The 20,475-nt window shown below is 35.4% G+C and overlaps 1 protein-coding gene across 9 annotated transcripts in view; it reads right to left on the reverse strand.

Annotated features, from left to right (window-relative positions):
* Window positions 1-20,475, reverse strand: part of LOC129767952 (rho guanine nucleotide exchange factor 11) — a 286,719-nt gene that overhangs the window by 25,024 nt on the left and 241,220 nt on the right. For all 9 annotated transcript variants that reach the window (XR_008741601.1, XM_055769267.1, XM_055769265.1 and 6 more), the window contains 5 exons: window positions 13,541-14,133; window positions 4,639-5,131; window positions 4,404-4,569; window positions 4,196-4,342; window positions 4,021-4,128 (listed from right to left, as the gene is read on the reverse strand). Coding sequence is in view for 8 of the 9 variants with exons in the window: in XM_055769267.1 (XP_055625242.1) it covers window positions 4,021-4,128; window positions 4,196-4,342; window positions 4,404-4,569; window positions 4,639-5,131; window positions 13,541-14,133 (1,507 nt within the window). In the remaining variant the exon portion in view is untranslated. The remainder of the gene's footprint in view (window positions 1-4,020; window positions 4,129-4,195; window positions 4,343-4,403; window positions 4,570-4,638; window positions 5,132-13,540; window positions 14,134-20,475) is intronic.

The following is a 20,475-nucleotide window of genomic DNA, read 5'->3' on the forward strand; positions in this document are numbered from 1 at the left end:
ACAAAGCTTGTCACTATGTAATTGTAAAACATAGGCGAATTGAATTTTCCGAATTTTCCCATTTTCCTTCAGATTTTTCCGATATTTTTCAATTGTCTTATAGGAATATGTTTGGTGGAAATATGTGTATTATTTTTATGGGGGGACCCCCTATCCATTTCAGAGGAGAGAAGGGTGTCATACCATCATAGAAACATTTCTCATATCCAAAAAGTCTCATATTCCAAATTTGGTTCCATTCGCCTGATTAGCTTTCGAGTTATTCAAACCACACTACCACCCCTCCTACCCCCTTGTAGAAAGGGGGAGGAGTGTCAAACCACCTTAGAAACGTTTCCTGCTTCCTAAAACCTCCACATTCCAAATTTGGTTCCATTTGCCTGATTAGTTCTCGAGTTATGCAGAAGTTTCTGTTTCACTTGTATGGAAGCCTTCATTAAGAGAGGGGGAGGAGTGTCGAACCACCATAGAAACGTTTATCGATCCCTTAAACCTCTATATGCCAGGTTTGATTCAATTTGCTTGATTAGTTCTTGAGTTATGCAGAAATTTATGCTTCATTTGTATGGCAGCTCTCCTCCCCACCTTAGAGAGGGGAGAGCAGTGTCTATTTACGATAAAAACGTTTCGTGCCCCCTAAAAGCTTCACATGCCAAATTTGGCTCCATTTGCTTGATTAGTTTTCGAGTTATGCAGAAATTTGTGTTTAATTTATATGGTAGCCTCCCTTTAGAGAGGGGGGGAGGACTAACCAGCATAAAAACATTGCACCCTAAAACCTTCACCGAAATTGGTTTTGTTTGCTTGATTAGTTCTTGAGTTATGCAGAAATTTATGCTTCACTAGCTGACCCGGCAAACTTCGTCCCGCCCAACATTTGTTTTTTGTTATCAATACCTTCAAAAATTCACGTTTTCTTACTTTCAGCGAGTTCATGGGTTCGATCGCAGAACTTTTCATTGATTGAACTCCTAATCGACCTCGTTGAATTTACCTCTTACTATAAAATTCCTAGAATTTCTAACAAAACTCATCATTATAATATCAGATTATTTTCAGACACAATTCTCGTTCAAGATTTTTCAACCACTTGCAAATAACATGTTTCTCCGTTACATGGAATAAATGTTTTAAACAGAAAATATGATAGAATAAAGACAGCCCTAAATCGGACAATTCCTTCTCGATTTTTTGAATTTTCCTGAATTTTTTTGGAATATTTTTGGTTGAAATATATATAATATTTTTATGGGACCCCCTCTCCATTCCAGAGGAGGGAGGGGTGTCATACCATCATAGAAATATTCCCCTCCCCCCCTCAGAAAGGTGGCTAATTTGGTTCAGTTTGCTTGATTAGTTCTTGAATTATTCAGAAATGAATGTTTCATTTGTATAGCAGTCCCCGCCCCTCTCAGAGAGAGGGGAAGAATATTTATTCACCATGGAAACGTTTCGTGTCCCTTGAAACATTTGCATGACAAATTTGGCTCCATTTGCTTGATCATTTTTAGGATTATGCAGAAATTTGGCTTTCATTGTCCGGCAGCTCCCCCTTAGGGAGGGGGGTGGAGAGTTTAACTACCATAGAAATATTTATTGCACCCTAAAACCTCATTATGCCTAATTTGGTTTCATTTGCTTGATTAATTTTGGAGTGATGCATAAATTTGTGTTTCATCTGTATGGCAGCCCAAATCCCCCCCCCCCCTAAGTAAGGGGGGAGGAGCATCTAACCACCGTAAAAACATTTATTGCACCCTAAAACCTCAACATGCCTAATTTGGTTTCATTTGTTTGTTTAATACTCGAGTAATGCAGAAATTTGTGTTTCATTTGTATGACAGCACCCCCCCCCCCTTAAAGAGGGGGTGGAGTATCTGACCACCATAAAATCATTTGTTGCACCCTAAAACTTCCACATGCCGAATTTCGTTTCATTTGCTTGCTTAATTCTCGAGTAATGTAGAAATTTGTGTTTAATTTGTATGGCAGCCCCCCTTAGAGATGGGGAGGGGTCTCAAACTATCACGAAAACCTTCCCCAACCCCAAAAACCGCTACACCGATTTTCATGTCTATCGGTTCAGTAGTTTACGAGTCCATAAGAATCAGACAGACAGACAGAAATCCATTTTTATATATATAGATAGATTTGTATGGTACTGTATGGTCGTTTGTGGGACATTTTTCGATAATTCCACATCACGTGTGCGTTGAGTGAATATTCTCGCTTCAATATTCCTACAAAACAAAGTTCAGAAATCGGTTGGCTCCCACAATGATGGACTCTATTTTGAACGAGAAGAACTGTGTATCGGCTCAAGGAGAGGTGTCAAGGATGAATTTGGCGGAAAATTTGAGTTCAACAAAACCATGTATGAACATCATATAATTTATTATGAGAAAACCTTTTTATGATTTTTTTTGTTGTATTGATACGACTTTAACCATAAATAAGAAAAATAAATTCAACATAAAAATAAATCTTTCTTTTCATTTTACGTTGGTTTATTGATAGAGATTTTTTGCAAAAAAAAACAGATATACAGTTTTTTTCGGAAAATTTCACAGAATTAAATGTGCTCACAAGTCTGCTCACATGTCGCCCATTTGTATTTCTGAGAACATTTTTGTTTGTAGAGATAGGAATAATTTAATTGACTTTTAGTGGGAGGTGAAAATAAATACTAGAAATGAGTGGTGATGTTGGCTGAGGAAATTACCTTAATGGGATTCAAACTCCGGTTGTTTGGTTTGTTGAGCAGTAGCAATCTCGAACGGCTATCTGAAATATAATTCCTAAGAAGTTAAGGTGAAGGTGGAAGCAAATGGCTGCCACAATGTCGCTCATTCCTTTCATCTTCCTTCCTTACCCCTCGCCCGGAAATCAATAATTTTGCGAAACAGTGTGAAGAAAATGATCGTATGCACACACTTCCCACCAAGTAATATTAACCAAAATCTAATCGATTACTCACCAAACATTAAATTTTCATCTGCCTTCACAAAACTTCGTAAAACTCGAGCTAGTTCTCTGAAAGTTAACTTTTTATTTTTCAATTTTCCGCAATGGTTTTGTTTGTACTGGTGAAAACATCGTTACTTTTTCGACAATGATGTCAGACAACATCATCAAAACAGCTATAAAAACCATCCAATAAAATGTTATTCCTGAATCATAGCGTTGTCATGAAAATTAATAAAATAAAATTGTGTTGATATCAATACAATTATTATTTTTACGTTTAATGGGTCTATAATGTAAGGCTGAAAAAATCAAAACTTTGAGTGCTTTGAGGCACCCCTAAATCATGTCCTTAGAGAGGGGAGGGGTCTCAAACAGTCACGGAAACCATCCCCGGCCCCAAAAACCCCTACATACCAATTTTCATGTCGATCGGTTCAGTAGTTTCCGAGTCCATAAGAATCATACAGACAGAAAGACAGACAGACATCACTCCTTTTATATATATATATATATATATATATATAGGGCCTTCCATATATATATATATATATATATATATATATATATATATATATATATATATATATATATATGTATATATATATATATATAAATGTATATATATATATATATATATATATATATATATATATATATATATATATATATATATATATATATATATATATATATATATATATATATATATATAAATATATATATATATATATATATATATATATATATATATATACATAGATTTACCTGCTTAATTTTCGAAATATTCCATAATCCGTGCTCATTTCTAAATGAATTCTTAGCCTTAAGGTGCAATACAGAAAGACGACGGCATGTTAATCAAGCCTACACTAATTTCTAAAAATGACACAGCGAAGTCTTCAACATAATTTTCGAATTTCCTCATGACAATTTCTCATTTTTGTTACAGTGTGTGAACTCAAAAGCCCTAAAAATTTGCCATGCGATTTGTGCTTGTATTACGATATCCTAGGCCGGTTTTTCTAGACCATTTTTAAACAATTATAAACTCACCTGCGATTCTAAAACTCTCCCCAGATGCATTGCATTTAACAGTTCCCGTAAACGTTGATTTTCTTTTCTCAGGTGATCTCGTTCTGAATCTCTATCACTAATTTTTGGCTGAAATACAACACAATATAATGTACGCTTCAGATAAAAATGATTGAAACTTTGTTTTGGAGCTTACCAATAGCTGTGAAATTTGCACGTTCAAACCAGACACGTAGCTCGCTATCACATGGCACGGTATGGTTGGAACAAGAGAAGATGCGTGTAGAAGTCGGTTTCGACTGCACAGATCAAAACCGATCAGTTTTGGTGGATGAGAATGGTCCTGTGGAATAGATTTATGAAAAACACCACAGAAACAGTTTCGGCTGTTCACACAACGTTACCTGCGCTGTATCGTAGTTATCGTTGATCTCAATGTGTGAATCCGGAGATTTGGGTCCGTCGCTGTCATCGAGCGAGTTTGAATCGTTTGCCCTTGCCTCGGCTTCGGCTGCTAACTTTCTCTGCTTCTCCGCTTCCATTTGGGATTCGAGAAGAACCGCTGCAGCTCTGTTTGGTCGTATGATTATGAAAAAATCGTTAAAAAGTTGATGGTAGAATGATGCGAGAAAACCCTACCTAACTTCATCAATTTCACAATAACCGTCCTCGTCTTCGGTGATGTTGACTTCCTCATTCTGTAGCACAGACGCTATCGGTGGGACTCCAACGGTAGGTTGTGCTCCCGCACTACTACTAGCGGGATTAATTGCGGTGACTATCAGCTCGGAGCCCATTGGGGCTGCAGCCAGAGGTTTGTTGCAGGTCTCCGTTTGTATCGAGCCATCCCCTTTCCTGCGGTCACATTCATCGCAGATGGAAGTGGAAACGGCGGAAATTACCTGGCTCTGCGTTACTCGCATGTGATCGTTAAGCACATCCGTCAGTGACTGAATGTGGGCAAATGCTGCCAGGATGATATCCGTGGGCTCTTTCTGGGGGGCTTCCGGCTGACCGGCGATGTCCGCAATCGCCAGGAAGTGCTCATCCGGAACTTTGAACATATCGCATACAACCCGTTGCTTCTCCAACAGCTTTTTTCGAATGTCTTGATCCAGTCGACGAAGTTTCTCTGTAAGAGAGGATGGTTAATTAGAAAAACAATCTCTATTTATGGATGTGCTAAAGTGAGACAGTAATATGGTTGGTCCAAGAATACTAACATCGCAATCGATCTGATCCACTGCTTATTGGTACAATGTTCAAAACGTGTTTGCTCTAATTGACAACTGAACACATATTCGAAGAATAATCCGTATACCGCGAAGTCAATACATACGGTACAAGAGAATTCGACGAAGATCGTTGAAAATAACGAACCGCTATAATAAACAAATCCATCACGAATTGAAAAGTAACACCTTCCCTGACAGCCAAACGGACGCGAATATGTGGTTTGTATGTTTACCCCAAAATACTCACTCGCATTAGCACCGTGAATCAACGCGGATCCTACACGGTCGGAACTAAAGCATTCTAGGTAGAAGGAATGTTACTATTTACAAGTGAGTAATGTGAAACCAGATTTGTAACAAATTCAATTTTTTAAGGTCAATTCCTCGATGAAATAAACCATGTCACTGTCACATTGTCAACGAAGGAGTGAATAATACTTTTATGAAATTTGTTCTGTAGTTATAGCCTAAAAGTCTTAGGTTAACAATGTATGTAGTTACTAGCTGACCCGGCGAACTTCGTCTCTCCCAAAATAATTTTTTTTTTACATGAATTCTTCCGACCATTCGAACATTCGTGGGTTCAATGGCAGAGCTCCCTATTGATGGAACCTCTAATTGGTTTTTTACAATTTCCTTTTATTATAATCTTCCTATAATTTCTACCTAAACTCGTCATTGCAATTTATTTCCAGACACAATTTTATTTTGATTCACTTGCAAATAATATGTTTCTCCGTTACATGGAATACATGTTTGATACAGAAATGTAAATTTTCATTCATAGTTTTTATTTTCAAAGCACATAGCGCATAGAATCTATTGTTATTTTCGCTTCACATCAACGGAACACGAAGCTTAATTCCGCAATCGCAAAATAAAACTGGGCTAACAACAATGTCAGGGTAGAAGACATGGGATTTTTTTTCGGATTTTCAAAGCTTTTCAAAATTTTCTAAATTTTAACCATAACATAACAAAGATCTACGGGCAGAGCCGAATACAACAAAATAAAGACGGCTCAAATCGGACCATTCCTTCCTCAGGTTTTGCGCTTACCAACACATTTGGCCTTTCATTTTTATTTATAAAGATAATCTATTTAGACTTAAGTTTAAAAATATACTGCTAGATGCTGCTCTTTATCCACTTGAGGCAAATTGAATAACGAGATACGAGATCAGCGTTGTTGACTCCCCAACCAGGGTAGTTACCCGAGAATCACATCTTGATTTCGAACTACGATTTAAATAAAAGAATTGATCATTCTGCATACGCTGTTATAAAAAAAAATCAGTCGTAAGTCAAATTAGTCATATGATAAAGAAAATTGTTAATTTGGATAGCTATCATCATTTGTATAAGCTTTCTAAAAATCGGGGAAAGTCGCGTCAAAATCGGCCTTTTCTCGGCTGATTTGGCATCTTTGCCTCAATAGTTAAGTTTCGGAAGCAAGGAAATTGAATGCCGTGTAAGCTAAACACTGAAGTGCATCGGGCTTTTCGCTTCTTTGAAGACTTTAATGAGTTTCTGAGAAGTTCCTGGCCAAGCTTGTTGTTCACCCTCTTCCATTTGGTAGAACTCAATCACATGACGATTGTTGCGTGGACGAAGTGGCTAGAGTAACACACAAAGATGGTTAATTAAGGGCCTTAGCAGCGACACGCAACCAATTAGGCTACGAAGATTTTGAATTAGTTATTCTTTTCTCTTTTTAAGCAACCAAATGTGCTTATACATAATTTAACTTGAAAAGTTAGTCGACAATTGTCCTACTGGAAATCGCACACTTCGCACAACTGGCAGATGATGGAGCGGTATCTAAAGTTGAATGTAAAGCATCCGACCTTCGAGGACCGTTACAAGATATTTTAAATAATTGGTCAAAATGGGCCATTAGGCTAGTTCTCTATAAAAAAAACCAGAGGTGGTCGCAAAAATATTATTCCGTTAAAGTGTTAGTGCATTTACGCTTGATAAAAACACTGTTCCCGGTGAACATTGTTAATTTTTTTTTTGTAGTACCTTAGTACTACTTGTCAATTTTGAGTGCGACAGATATTTAGTTTGTTCACAGCGTTATTAAGAACAAAATATTTTCTTTAAATGGTACAGAATACATTTGGTGACTCAACTACGTCGAAAACACGGATGTATGAATGGTATAAGACATTCAAAGGCGACCGAGAAGAGATGAACTATTTTCCACGTCAAGGTCGACCATCCACCTATTCAGCTGATGAAGGCTTCGACAAAAAAAAGGAATGGTGCTCGGGAATCGTCATTTAAGTTTGATAGACTCAGCCCGTGAAGTAAATGTCTCTCACGAAACGGTTCATCATATTTTGGTTGATGTTTTAGGCATGAGAAAAGTCGCAGCACGACTCTAGTGCCAAAAGAAAAGATTTTGACTCCACGTTCATCCAACGCACAATAACTGGTGACGAGACATGGGTGCGACTTTTTCCTATTTCTGAAACTCAAATTACCATTTCATGGGACCAGTTTTGGCAGCATTGAAAACGAATTCACTGCGTGAACTGGAGGCAATTCCTGAATACAGCGAAAAAAATGTTTTGATGACTGGACTGTTCGTTAGTAAAATGTATTGCTTCCGAAGGGGCCCTTTTTTGAAGACGAAAATATAAACTTAGATTTTTTTTTTCTATTATAGTGACTTTCAACACAATAAACTTAGATGATAAACAAAGCATTTTTGTAAAACACGTAGAATCTGATTGAGTTATTTTTTTTACGAGGAATCATCTTAATGCGGTCCCTATCCATCGTATACAAAAAGTTCCTTTCAGATTGTGTTGTGAAAATTATTTTTTAACGCTGACTTTCAACACTTTTGGCTGGTTCGTCACTTTTACCTTCCATTTTGGAAGAATGTCGAGAGTGGGAGTTGAACTCATGATCTTTAACGTGAGAAGTATGGATGCTACCACCACGCCAGATCGCCTCCGTTAAGTTTTGTACGATTTTTGTGCGGTCCCTGTCCCTCACACAAAAACAGCTTTACCTGTATTTCAAAAAAGGCAACTTCTACAGAAACGTTTTTTTAATCGCCTGAATTTCAATATATTTTTAAAGATCATATTAGAGATATTACACTGAAAAAAAAGCTTTTAAAAACTAAAATCAGATTTAAATAATGAGCAGGTTATATCTAAGATACAACCGCGAAGTTGACATAGGACTACCGTTAGCAGTAATCATTTGTTCGTATTGATTAAATGGTCGGGGTTCTGCCAAAACGAACCAAGCGCCATTTTTTTTCTAAATTGAGTTATTTACACATTTTACATGGATGCAGAAAATAATAATCTATCGAGTGTAAAATGACCATGTCATCCGGACAATTGACATCTCCAAAACAAAAATTCTGTGTAGCAGACTAAAAGCAAAAAAAAAAGAAATTGCATTCAACCAAAGCGATCCATAAATCCACAATATGGCATCGGACGACAGTGATCGTTTTTTTCCAAGAAGACAGATCTGAATCCTTAATATTTTTTTTCTATTTCGGACAGCTCCTGGAATCAGATGTCGTCTGGTAAGTAAGACAGCCAAAGGGCTGTCATGAAGTGTAGAAACGTGTCAAGAGGGCTGATCTGCTTTTTCAAAATTGCCGTGCAATTGATTAATTGCACGAAATTAATCAAGAGCCGTTACAAAATACTGTTGTGTAATGATATTATTTTAAAAACTAGCATGTACTTGGTTCGCTCTGACTGCAAAGAGAATGAAGTTTTGTGCGTGTCTAGCAACAACATAATTTTGTTTTTTCATTTTCCTAAAGGTTCTGAATCAGAAATTGAAGAAGATGTGTGCTTACAGCATGAAAGGGAGTATTATGTTTGACATCCTGTTTGTACCACGTGAGCGATAAAATGATAGATTTGATCAGACACAGTCAATTAGCGGGAGCCCAAACTTCAAATTGAAATATCTCAAAATAATGTTTTTGGCGTTGTTTTGGCAGAGCCCCGACCAAATCATTGATCATTGAATGAGCGTTGAGTTCATACCCACTTTTGCAGTTTGTGTTACGGAAACATATTCCGGAGTGCGAAAATGCATGCGGTTACAAAAGTACCCCCAGCTTGCATGAATCAATAACTTCAACTTCAACTTTTTTCAACTTTATGCTTTTGAGACTTCGAACTTGAAAGTCCATTCGCATCTAGTATGTGTGATGACGATTTTCCCAGGCTCCTCGGTTTTGTAGTCCGTGTTGGAGAAACACATACCGCTGTTACTATGGTTGCTCCGTTTGCATGAATTGGCCCAATCAAAACGTAGGATTCAGCGCGTTTAGGCAATGTTTGACATTTCACATTTATTAAATTGTTTAAAAATGGTCATTTTAGAAATGGATCTAGTTGATGAAAAATCGAAGACAATTTACTTGGCTACAAATCGTGGTTAACAAGTAGCAACTGAAAGGTATTCTAGGTAAGAAGTTGACCCAAAAATATGGGTTTAGTCTAATAACACTGAAAAATTTAATATATGTAATTAGGTTTGAAGATAAAATGTAAATTATCAAATTCAAAAACCAATTATTCTATAAACCATAAACACATTTTGGTAGGATTGGCTATTTAATTTAAAGGCAACAATAATAAAATTATTAACGGTAGTTCATAGAATATTCATAAACACCAACGGTTATAATTTATTGCTAGTGAATCATAAATACTTGCAAAAACATAACATATTGATATTAAATATAAAATTTCACAATTTTTAATTGCATATCAAAATAATATCCATTTGCATCAAAGTGTTTTACACTGAAGAAATCTTTGGACATAAAATGTTGTTAGAAAAACTTCTTTCCATTCTGTGATGTATGGACGATTTTTAGCCATGGATAAAATTGTTGAGCTACTTATCAAATTACCGTTTGGGGAAAATTCGAATTTCAGTTTTTAAGATTCATTTTATTTTTCAATGTACCTCAATTATATACATTCAGACATTCCATGCCAAACCGATATGATGGTTCTCAGATTCTCGTGAGAATGGTAGTTTTGTTCCTTACCGCAAAATATTAGACCCGTATTTTTTTTATTAGGGTGCCCTTTTCCGTTTTTAGGATTTTACGAAGAATCGACTTTTTCCCTTTTTTTTTTTTCAAAAATGACTTTTTTCAAAAATTCATAACTTTTGAACTACTGTACCGATTTAGATGATCGACATATTTGTTAGTATTTTTCGGAAAAAAAATTCATATTTGAAAAAATAAATGATTATAATTTTGTAATTATTGATTGTACTTGTTTTTTATCGTTTACATATTTTTTTAATATTTTTTTCTTGAAAAGTGAGGATTTTTTGCATAACATATCCAAAAAGTCAGAGAGGTGTTATTTTTTTGTTCTTGAGCTATGATTTTTCAAAATTAACCGATGGTCCGAAAAATCAATCTACAAATTTTTCAATCAAATTTCTTGTTTGAAAACACTTGGAAAAAACTCAGAATTTGTTCTCGTAATTATTGATTGTAATTGTTTTTCATAACATACGTGATTTCGGAACCAAGGGCGCCATATTTTTTTATATTTTTTCTTGAAAGCTGAGGTTTTTTTTCACATAACATATATATAATATAACATAACATAATATCAGAGGGGTGTTATTCTTCGTTTCAGAGTTATGATCTTTCGAAGTTAACATGTTTTCAGTTTTCGTTCAATATTCCTATGCAAGTGGACTAGATCTATGCGACTAGAATGCTATTCTTACGAGGAAACAAGAATCCTATTTCAAAGAGGAACAACTCATTAGCTTCAAATTGGTATATCGATCATCTGATTCGGCCCATGTCATTCATGGAAAAAAGGGGAAAAATGATTTTCCGGATCGGCAGTTAATTTTGAGAAATCATAACTCAACAAAAATAACACCTCTCTGTTTTTCGGGTGTTATGTGAAAAATCCTCAGCTTTCAAGAAAAAATATAAAGAAAATATAGTGTCCTTGGTCCCAAGACCATTTAAACTATAAAAAAAATACATACAATGATTACAAAATCAAAATTCAGTTCTTATTTCAAGTGTAATGTTTTTCCAAAAAAGACTAGCTATTTGGCTTTAATTTGAAATGTCGGTCATCTCAATCGGTTCAGTAGTTCTAAAGTTATGAATTTAAAAAAAATGTCATTTTTTGGAAAAAAAAGGGGGGGGGGCGAAAAGTCGATTTTCCGAACCACCCCAAAATGGAAATGGACTCCTTAATATAAACATTAAAAAATACGGATCTAATGTTTTGCGGTAAGGAACAAAACTACCGCTTTTTATGGAAATTTGAGAACCACTATATCGGTTTGACATGGAATGGCTGTATTTTCATATTAAAAAAACTATGGATGGGTTTTATCTATGACATAACAGCAAGATTGACGTAGGAGTGCCGCTGGATTAGGAATCAATTGTATTTCTTCAATTAGCGAAAATTCCACCTCGGCTGTTTTTCATTGGGTACGATATCGTCGCTGCGCAGAGCTATCTTTTGTGTGTAATGATTGAATTATTGATTAAACTAGTGAATGAATGAAACTATTTACGAATTAAATTGCAAACAAATCCCAATTTAGGTCAATTCATGCATTATGGTAGTAGTTATCGCAGCAAATAGTTATCAACATTTTGCCTAATCATCAAACGGTATGCGTAGAAGCTTGCATCTATTTTGCAATTCCGATTTCCCCAGGCTTCGTGTTTTTTAAGTCTGTGTTAGGGGAACATTCCAATTTCCAGAAACGCAAGCGAGTACGAAAGTATCCGCTGCTTGCATCTATTTGACAATGCCGATTTCCCCTGGCTCCATTGTTTTGAGGTCTGTGTTAGGGAAACGTACATCCATTCCAGCTATCGTACCTCAATCGTTGCGCAATCTTAACTGTGTGGATTTCCGAGCGGCACTAGCTTATATACCGATTGGTGTGATTTCAATAGCCTGTTATGGAATCAATTTTAGGGCTATTGAAACAAGTTTTTGGATCAAAAAGTAAAAAGCATATAACGCGTAGACATTTTATCTTTCGAATGAAGCGTTTATCATAACATTTCGTTCGGTTGTTTAGGAGCTTTTTTACTCACATAAGCTATTATGTATTGACGATTTGTAGCCAAGAAAATTTTCTTTAATTTTTCAACCATTTCGAGCAATTTCTGAAATGAACATTTTTTTAAATTGAATTCCAGTTTTCAAAATGTATTTTTGTAGTGGAATAATTAGAAGATAATTTCCAAATTTCGTCATATGAAAATTCAGACAATTTCTCATAGTCCACATAAACCATATGTCGGTATGAGTTGCCAATTTTGAGTTGTATCGATTTAGAAAAAAAACCAAAAAAATAAGTTTCACTTTTCCCAAAAGACAGTTAAGAGTAATTTTCATATAGTGATTGTTAAGTTTTGTAAACTGATTAGATAAATTAAGTCAATTGATAAGTCATAGAGCGCTCATGTATAGGCTTCAGAGGATTAATCGGTTCTAAAAAGTCAAGTTATTCTGGAAGACTAACGAGAACGAGATCGAAATAGACATACGCTAATGGCGCCAAGGTTAAATAATACGACAGAACAACTGTTTGCACTAGTAGAAGATTATTTCAAGACGTATCATAATTTGGAAACATAAAAGTGGTAATGACGAAATAGTTGTAGACATCCGTCGAGGACAAAATTTAAGAGAGTGCAGAAAGTTAGATCGCTGAGCATTGGACTGAAAATGGAAATAAACTGCTAAATTTGAAACCTCTTCAAAACGACCGAGAAAGAAGAATTTGGACTAAGAAGAGAGTAAACTAGGGAAAGGAAGTGCAAAATGCTTACAGAAAAATAGTGAAGAAATGGAACTTTTGCTCGTCTAAACCATTACACTGATCCACCTTTCCATAGAAGTATTATCTCGAAAACACGAAAGCGGCCTGTAATTTATTATTTGTTTATTATTGTTGAATCAATATTCTAAGGGTTGGATTGTTTATCACGTAAATTGACACGTTTGAATCAATTGCTCAAACATCTCTCGAAGTATAGCGTAATTCTTGCAATCGAATCCCATTCGAGCGACGTTTCCCTGGGCAAGCTCAAATTCGCATTTCAACCATGTTTATGTCTAAATCGCAGAAATTGAATGGTGGGTAGTAAATTTACTTCCCGGTTATCAAATCAATTACTGCGCCCTTATGTAAATAATTACCACCCATGTATGTGTGTATGTGCGCGCCCACCCGCCCTGTGATCAGTCAGTCAGACAGAAACAGATCATTGGCAGTATATTTACCTGATGGTGTCAATATCGGTTCCGCGGTCAGCGTGTTGCTGACACTGACTTGAATCTCACTCGGTGCGACCAGCGAGCACTGCTGCGTCAGAGTGCGGGGGTTATTCGATTCCCTGTCGTGATTATCCGCTCCGCAGACATCATCATCGTCGTCCTTCTGCTCATCGTCACTGGGGCCGCTGCAATCCTGTGACATAGCTAATAGCTGACTACGCCGTTTGATTTCCTTCTCCTCATTCTCGGTGTTGTCATCGATTTCGTTCGCCAGTCGATTTTTGTTCGGAAGGGAGTCTTCGTTGTTATTCAGACCGCCGCCGGTCGTATTCGTCGAACTGACATTGCTGGTGTTGTTATTGTTGCTGGCGGGGGTGATGCCACCGGTACTGACAGCACGACACTGCAGACTGCTGTCCTTGCGTTCCAACCGGTCGATGGGCGTCGATGTTTGCTCAATCTTCTGCGCTTCGGTCACCGTCTCGAAGCTGTCCTTCGCTGGCTGACCCGCGCTGGCAGACGCATCTTCGCTACAATCGTGTGTTCCTTTGGTACGTGCTTTGTACGCGTCCGCTGCATCCGAAATGTGCTTGAACCATCTGTAATAATAACGAAAAAAAGGGAAAGCATTATCTTATTGTACTTCTCTTTTATTCAGAAGAAAAACAATCATGTTTCACATTATTCTTCGTCCATAACGTAGCGCACCTAGAAACGATTGAGGGCCTTCTCACGGGCTCCCCACCCAAACTGCCACGCCGTTTGCTGGCGTGCTTCAGGTGCACCGTGGGAACGGTGTCCTCATTCTCCAGTCGCAAATCAGCTAAACAGTGCACAACTCCGGCAGCAATACTTTTCCGCCGTAAGCGGCCATTTACAACCGGAACGGTTAAATTCATCTTCCTTCCGAACGAACACTCTGGAATATTTCTTTTTTTTTCAAGCTGTCAATTTCACTTTCACCGGGTTATGATTAGCAACAAATGTCTTTTTCGCTGGAGCCCTTGCGCTCACACGATGGCCACAAACGGCAGAGTCTTCTTCATCGCTCTAAAAAGAACTATTGGCACGCTTACTTTCACGAAGGACAATTTGCTTGTTTCTTCAAGTGTAATAAATGAAACAATCCGTTCGGATTTGTTGTTCGCACAGAGCATTTCAAGGCGGTGCGCAATTTGTTATTATGTGTTCCGTAACGCGGGGGGCTCGACTGTTACGTGGCCACCAACAGACACCGGGGGGCTTTGGGACACTGGAAGGGCAGGATTTCAAGGATGCGATGGCGAAAGAATGGCGGTGGAGACTAAAATTGTACTGTCTGGGAGGCGGGGGAGAAGACTGGGGCGTGAAGGCGTTGTTATAAATGGGTATCCATAATTTACGGGGATTTAATGTCGATGTGGTGTTCTTTTCATTTGGTTTCGTTGTCTGAAGCAGGGTTTACCTGCTCAGTTGCGTACGGTTGGTACTATAGCTTTTGTTGTTCCGAACTAATTGCTTCGGTTGATTGGTTTTGTGCGAGCAAGGGGAAATACATTTTGGGGGAAATCAATTGGTTGATCGACACAGGTGAATCCAATTGGTAGGGTATACCCATGTTTGTATCCAGGGATTTGTATTTGATGAAATCACTAAATCTCCATTCGCCAGTTGTTGGTGCAAATTATAAGAGGGACCGAAAAATAATGGAAGGTTGTCATTTACCAGGGTGGGAATGACTTGTTCATTCACAAATAATAAAAGGGCCTGTCTGGGTAAGGAAGTAAAAAGTGCCCCCAAACCAAATCACCAGCTCTATGGAAAATATAGTATTGGGGACCAAATAAGAAATTTTGGCTATTTTTCGAATACCTATGTAGTTCACCATAGGATCTATGTAGAGAACGTACTTTTTACATTTTTTTAACGCCATTATCGATAGTTTAGAGATAAATTGACGGTGTGCTCCCGTGGTCGAGTGGTTAGCGTCATAACTAACATGCCGGGTGTTCGGGTTCGATTCCCGTTCTGGTCGGGGGAATTTTTCGCCAAAGAAATTTCCTCCGACTTGCACTGTGATCACGCGTATTCTAGAGCTTGCCACTCAGAATGCATTCAAGGCGTGTTATTTGGCATAGAAATCTCAACTAAGTACTAATAAAAATGACGCAAGTAATACTACGTTGAGACGGCGAAGTTCCTCTAGGAACGTTAGTGCCATTGAAGAAGAAGAAGAAGAGATAAATTGAACAAAAAATAACGAAAATACATCTTACTATAATGTATCGAGAAATATTATCAAATAAAATTTAAAAAAATAAAAATTAAAATAGAGCTGTTCCATCGCAAATGACGACGTTTTTCAGAAATTTAATTTTTGTATTTTTTGATTTGGCTCAAATTTTGCAGACGCATTCTTTGTGACCAAAAAGGGACAATTTGCATCATCTATTTTAACTCTAGCCTTACTTTTGAGAAAGGCCTAAACTCTACTATATGTATGATTAGAACGAAAATAATAACTTGATGAAAAAAGGAGTCTACTAGGGTGGCAATGGATGTAAGGAAAAAATTTCATCATCGAATTTTAAAAACCGACCATGTACATTTTGTTTATTGGTCCAAAAAAATACCTGTGCAAAATGTACATGGTCTTTTTTTTGAAATTTGACATGACCATTTTCGCTGCCACCCTAGAGTCTACTCATAAAGTTATTACTTTTGATCTGAACATATATCATTATCTCAAATTGATTTAAATATATTTCACAAATTAATTGCTTTTTTTCGTTATTTTCTTATTTCATAAACTTGTAAAATTATGTCCACCATTTTTTTCATATTGGCTTGCTTTATTCCGCTTTGCAATAAGTACTATTTGTTATGCGATGCAACATTCAAATCAATTCAGACATCAAAAGATAATTTCTCGAAAAATAAAAAATAATAAGATTTGTTATAATGTATATTTTGATACCCAACCTTATACCATAAAAAATAAGTAAAAAAAAAATTATTTAAACGGTTTCATTGTGATTATACATAATATCCTACTAAAGGCTAGAAAATAATTAGGCAAGTAGCAGTTAGCAGTTATCACACCTCTTCTGCATTAGTCTAGGGTAGGGTGGCAACGAAAACGGTTATGTCAAATATCAAAAACCGACCGTGTACATTTTGTTCATTGGCCCAAAAAATGATCTGTGTAAAGTTTCAGCTCAATGGGACATGATTTAGAGGGTGCCTCAAAGCGCTCAAAGTTTTGATCCTCGAATTCTCTTCCTGTAGGGAAGTAAAGGAAATTTAGAAAATCGAATTTTTTTTTCGACGCCAAATGACTTAAAAATACATGAAACGTCGAGATCTGGTGTTATCCCGAACAAAATTTTCCTATTGGTAATTATAATAATAATTTCTATTAATGTGGGACAACCCTACAGACATACATACAAACAATTCAGGCTAAATAAAACCTTTAAAAAATCAACCACATCACTCAATCTAAAAATGGCTAAATCTACTAAAATTGAATGTAAAAAAATGCAACTCCATTACATTAGAAAAAATCATGTACCAAATATTGTAATACGTCTTGGAAATCAAGATGTAGAAAAATGTGAAATGGTTAGAGATCTAGGCGTCGTTCTGAACTGTAAACTCACATTCATAGAACACTACAACTCTGTAATCAATAAGGCAAATAGTGTGTTAAGCTTTGTCAAACACTTCTCACATAACTTTCAGGACCCATACACAATAAAGCTTTTGTATATCACATATGTAAGGCCCATTCTGGAATACTGTAACATCGTTTGGAACCCGTATATGACGAATTTCATGCCAACTCGACTGGCCGTTGGCAGCACCATTTCAGATAGCAGTGAAACGTTGTGGGGTAAAGACATGAGTCATTTAAGCAACTTTGCATAATTGAAATATTCGAAAAATAATTAGACATTATTTTTAACAAAAAATTATAACATAAAAACTAAGATACCTACAAAATTCATGTCAAAGGATGAAATGTTGGAATGGTTGGAATTTTCACAAAAAAAAACCAAAAATTTGTTGAAGAAAAATTTCGCCGACAAAAAAGTTATTTTAAAAATTGAAATTCATTGTTCTCAAAACCGTTTTTTTTAAACTCCCTAAAATATATACTCCTGAAAAAAAATATGATTTGCTCGCAACATTATAGCGTGTAAATTCTCACGTTTGACATGTTCTTGATATGTTTCTAAATAGAGGAAAGTTGGCAGATCATGCAAATTGCGAGAATGTATACATAAAAATGTAACGAATAGAACATTAATAGCATTGTTAATTTTTCAAAGAAAAACATGAAAAAGTTATTGTTCGAAAAACTTTTTCAGTGTCAATGTGCCCATCGTCCGATATATGGAAAGAGAAAATTTTAGGGCTATTTATATCTATTTTTTTTTTCAGAATTTTGAAAGCATATTTTTTCGAGAAAAATGAGTTTTAATTTTCAAATCTTTTTTACAATGAAAATTTTTTCCAAAAAAATCTTTGATAATTTTTAATGAAAATCTAAGTAATTTCCTACATTTCATTCTCTGCCCAACTTTTTGTAGATGTAATAGTTTTTAAATTAAGATTTTTCGAAAAAGAGTTGAAGAAACTCAAACTTTATAAAGAAACCTACAAAAAAATCTATTAGACCTACAAAATTTTATTCAAAGAATGGAATGTAATGGAATGGAAATTATTTTGGTTTTCATTAAAAATTGCCAAAGATTCTTTTGGAAAAAAAAAATCATTGAAAAAAAAAATATTTTGAAAATTAAAATTCAGTTTTCTCAAAAGCATAAGCTTTTAAAATTATGAACAAAATAGATATAAATAGCCCTTTAAATTTCCAACAAGTTTTCCGTACATCGGACGATGGGCACTTTTACATGGAAAAAGTTTTTCGAACAACAACTTTTTCATGTTTTTCTTTGGAAAAATACTATTAATGTTCAATTCGTTACATTTTTATGTATAAATTACACCATTTTAAATGCTCTGCTAACTTTTCTGTATTTAGAAACATGTCAAATGTGAGAATTTACACACACAAAAAAGTTACGAGCAGAACATTATTTTTTTCAGGAGTCTTCATACAAAAAATTACTTATATTCCAAAAACTATAAAAGATAGAAAGTTGATGTCTTTGACAAAAGTTCATATTTTAACAAGATCTAAAACTTTGTCGAATACATTATATCGCTATCTTGACTTTAAACAAAATTAGGATAAGATGTATGTATTTCAAAGAAAATATGAAGAAGTTGTTCGAAAAACTTTTTTCCTGTAAAAGTGCCCATCTTCCGATGTACGGACAACTTTATGGAAATTGTAAGGGCTATTAATATATATATTTTAGGGAATTTTGTAAAAAATACGGTTTTGAGAAAAATGAATTTTCTTTTTTTAAATAACTTTTTTGTCAGCGAAATTTTGTTCCAAAAAAATCTTGATATTTTCCTGTAAATATTCAAACAATTTCCTACATTTCATCCTTTGGCAAAAATTAGGTATCATAGTTTTTAAGTTATACATTTTTGTAAAAAATAAAGAAAAAAAATTTGGCTTTTTCCAAAAAGTAGTCTAATTCTTTTTCGAATATTTTAGGTATGCAAAGTTGCTTAAATGACCCATGTCTTCACACCCACAACATTTCACTGCTATCTAAGATAGTGCTGTCAACTCCTAAGGCGAGTTGGCATGAAATTCGTCATATGGTCGTACATGAAGAACGCATTGAGTCAGTCCAGAAACAGCTTCTCTTATTTGCACTCCGTAAGTTGAACTGGACCTCATTTCCACTTCCTTTATATGAAGCACGCTGCATGCTCATGAACATCCAAGCACCAAAAGAACACCGTAAATTTGCAATGCTTTCTTTTGTTAATGATCTAATTTCGCAACGAGTACAATCAGCTGAATTACTAGAAAAAATAAATTTCTATGTACCTGGGCGTCAACTAAGAACACGCAATTTGTTTCTAACCAAAACATCCAGAACAAATTATGCAAACAACACTCCTATCAATCGCATGATGCGTATATACAATCAGCACAGCGAGTTAATTGACACAACAATGAATAAAAAAACAGCTAAAAAGAAACATGTACCGTGAGCATAATATTTAACTTAACAAAACATTGTAACATTAATATATAAGTATGTAGTCTACATTTGTTCGACGAAAATGAATAAATAAAAAATAATAATTCAAGAATTGCAGTCTAAAACAATCAACTCTTTTAGGAAAAATTTACTTCTAGTTTAAAATAACTCGATAAACATTCGAAAACGACCAAAGGTTGAGAACTTTCAGTAAATTTTATTTTAAAATCACTGTATCTCAGGAACGGTAACATTTTTAGCACAATTTTTCCGTACACCTTTTTGACTGAAGTATGAATACTTTCATAAAATCGGGTCTAAAAACGATTATCACAATTATAAGAAACATTTTAACAATTTTCAAAAATCCACAGAAAAACTTTTTGTCCAACATTACTCCATTTTGGCACACTGTGCAATAAACTTCATTGTTTGTCCGCTGCTACTTTTGATACATATATTAAAAAATCAAAAACACCTTTTTTGAGAAAATTGAGTTTTAAGTGTTATTTTCGAAATAAAATAAAATTACAAAATTTTTTTAACAGTGCATCTTTTTCGCATATAGCCCCAATAATAACGTAAAACATTGTGGAAGACACCAAATCAATCGGACCAACCGTTTCTGAGTTATTTTAATTTTGAAATAAGAAGAAGTAAGGCTAGAGTCAAAATGGAAAACCGGTTATGCAAATTATCCTTTTCGGTCATATAAAATAATTTGGTCTGCAAAATTGGAGCCAAATTAAAAATACAAACAATTGACCTTCGAATTCAGATAGAAATTCTCAGTACAGTAATACCTGTTTTGTACGCTTTTTATGC

The sequence above is a fragment of the Toxorhynchites rutilus genome, chromosome 2, assembly GCF_029784135.1.
Source record: "Toxorhynchites rutilus septentrionalis strain SRP chromosome 2, ASM2978413v1, whole genome shotgun sequence".
Lineage (NCBI taxonomy): Eukaryota > Metazoa > Arthropoda > Insecta > Diptera > Culicidae > Toxorhynchites > Toxorhynchites rutilus.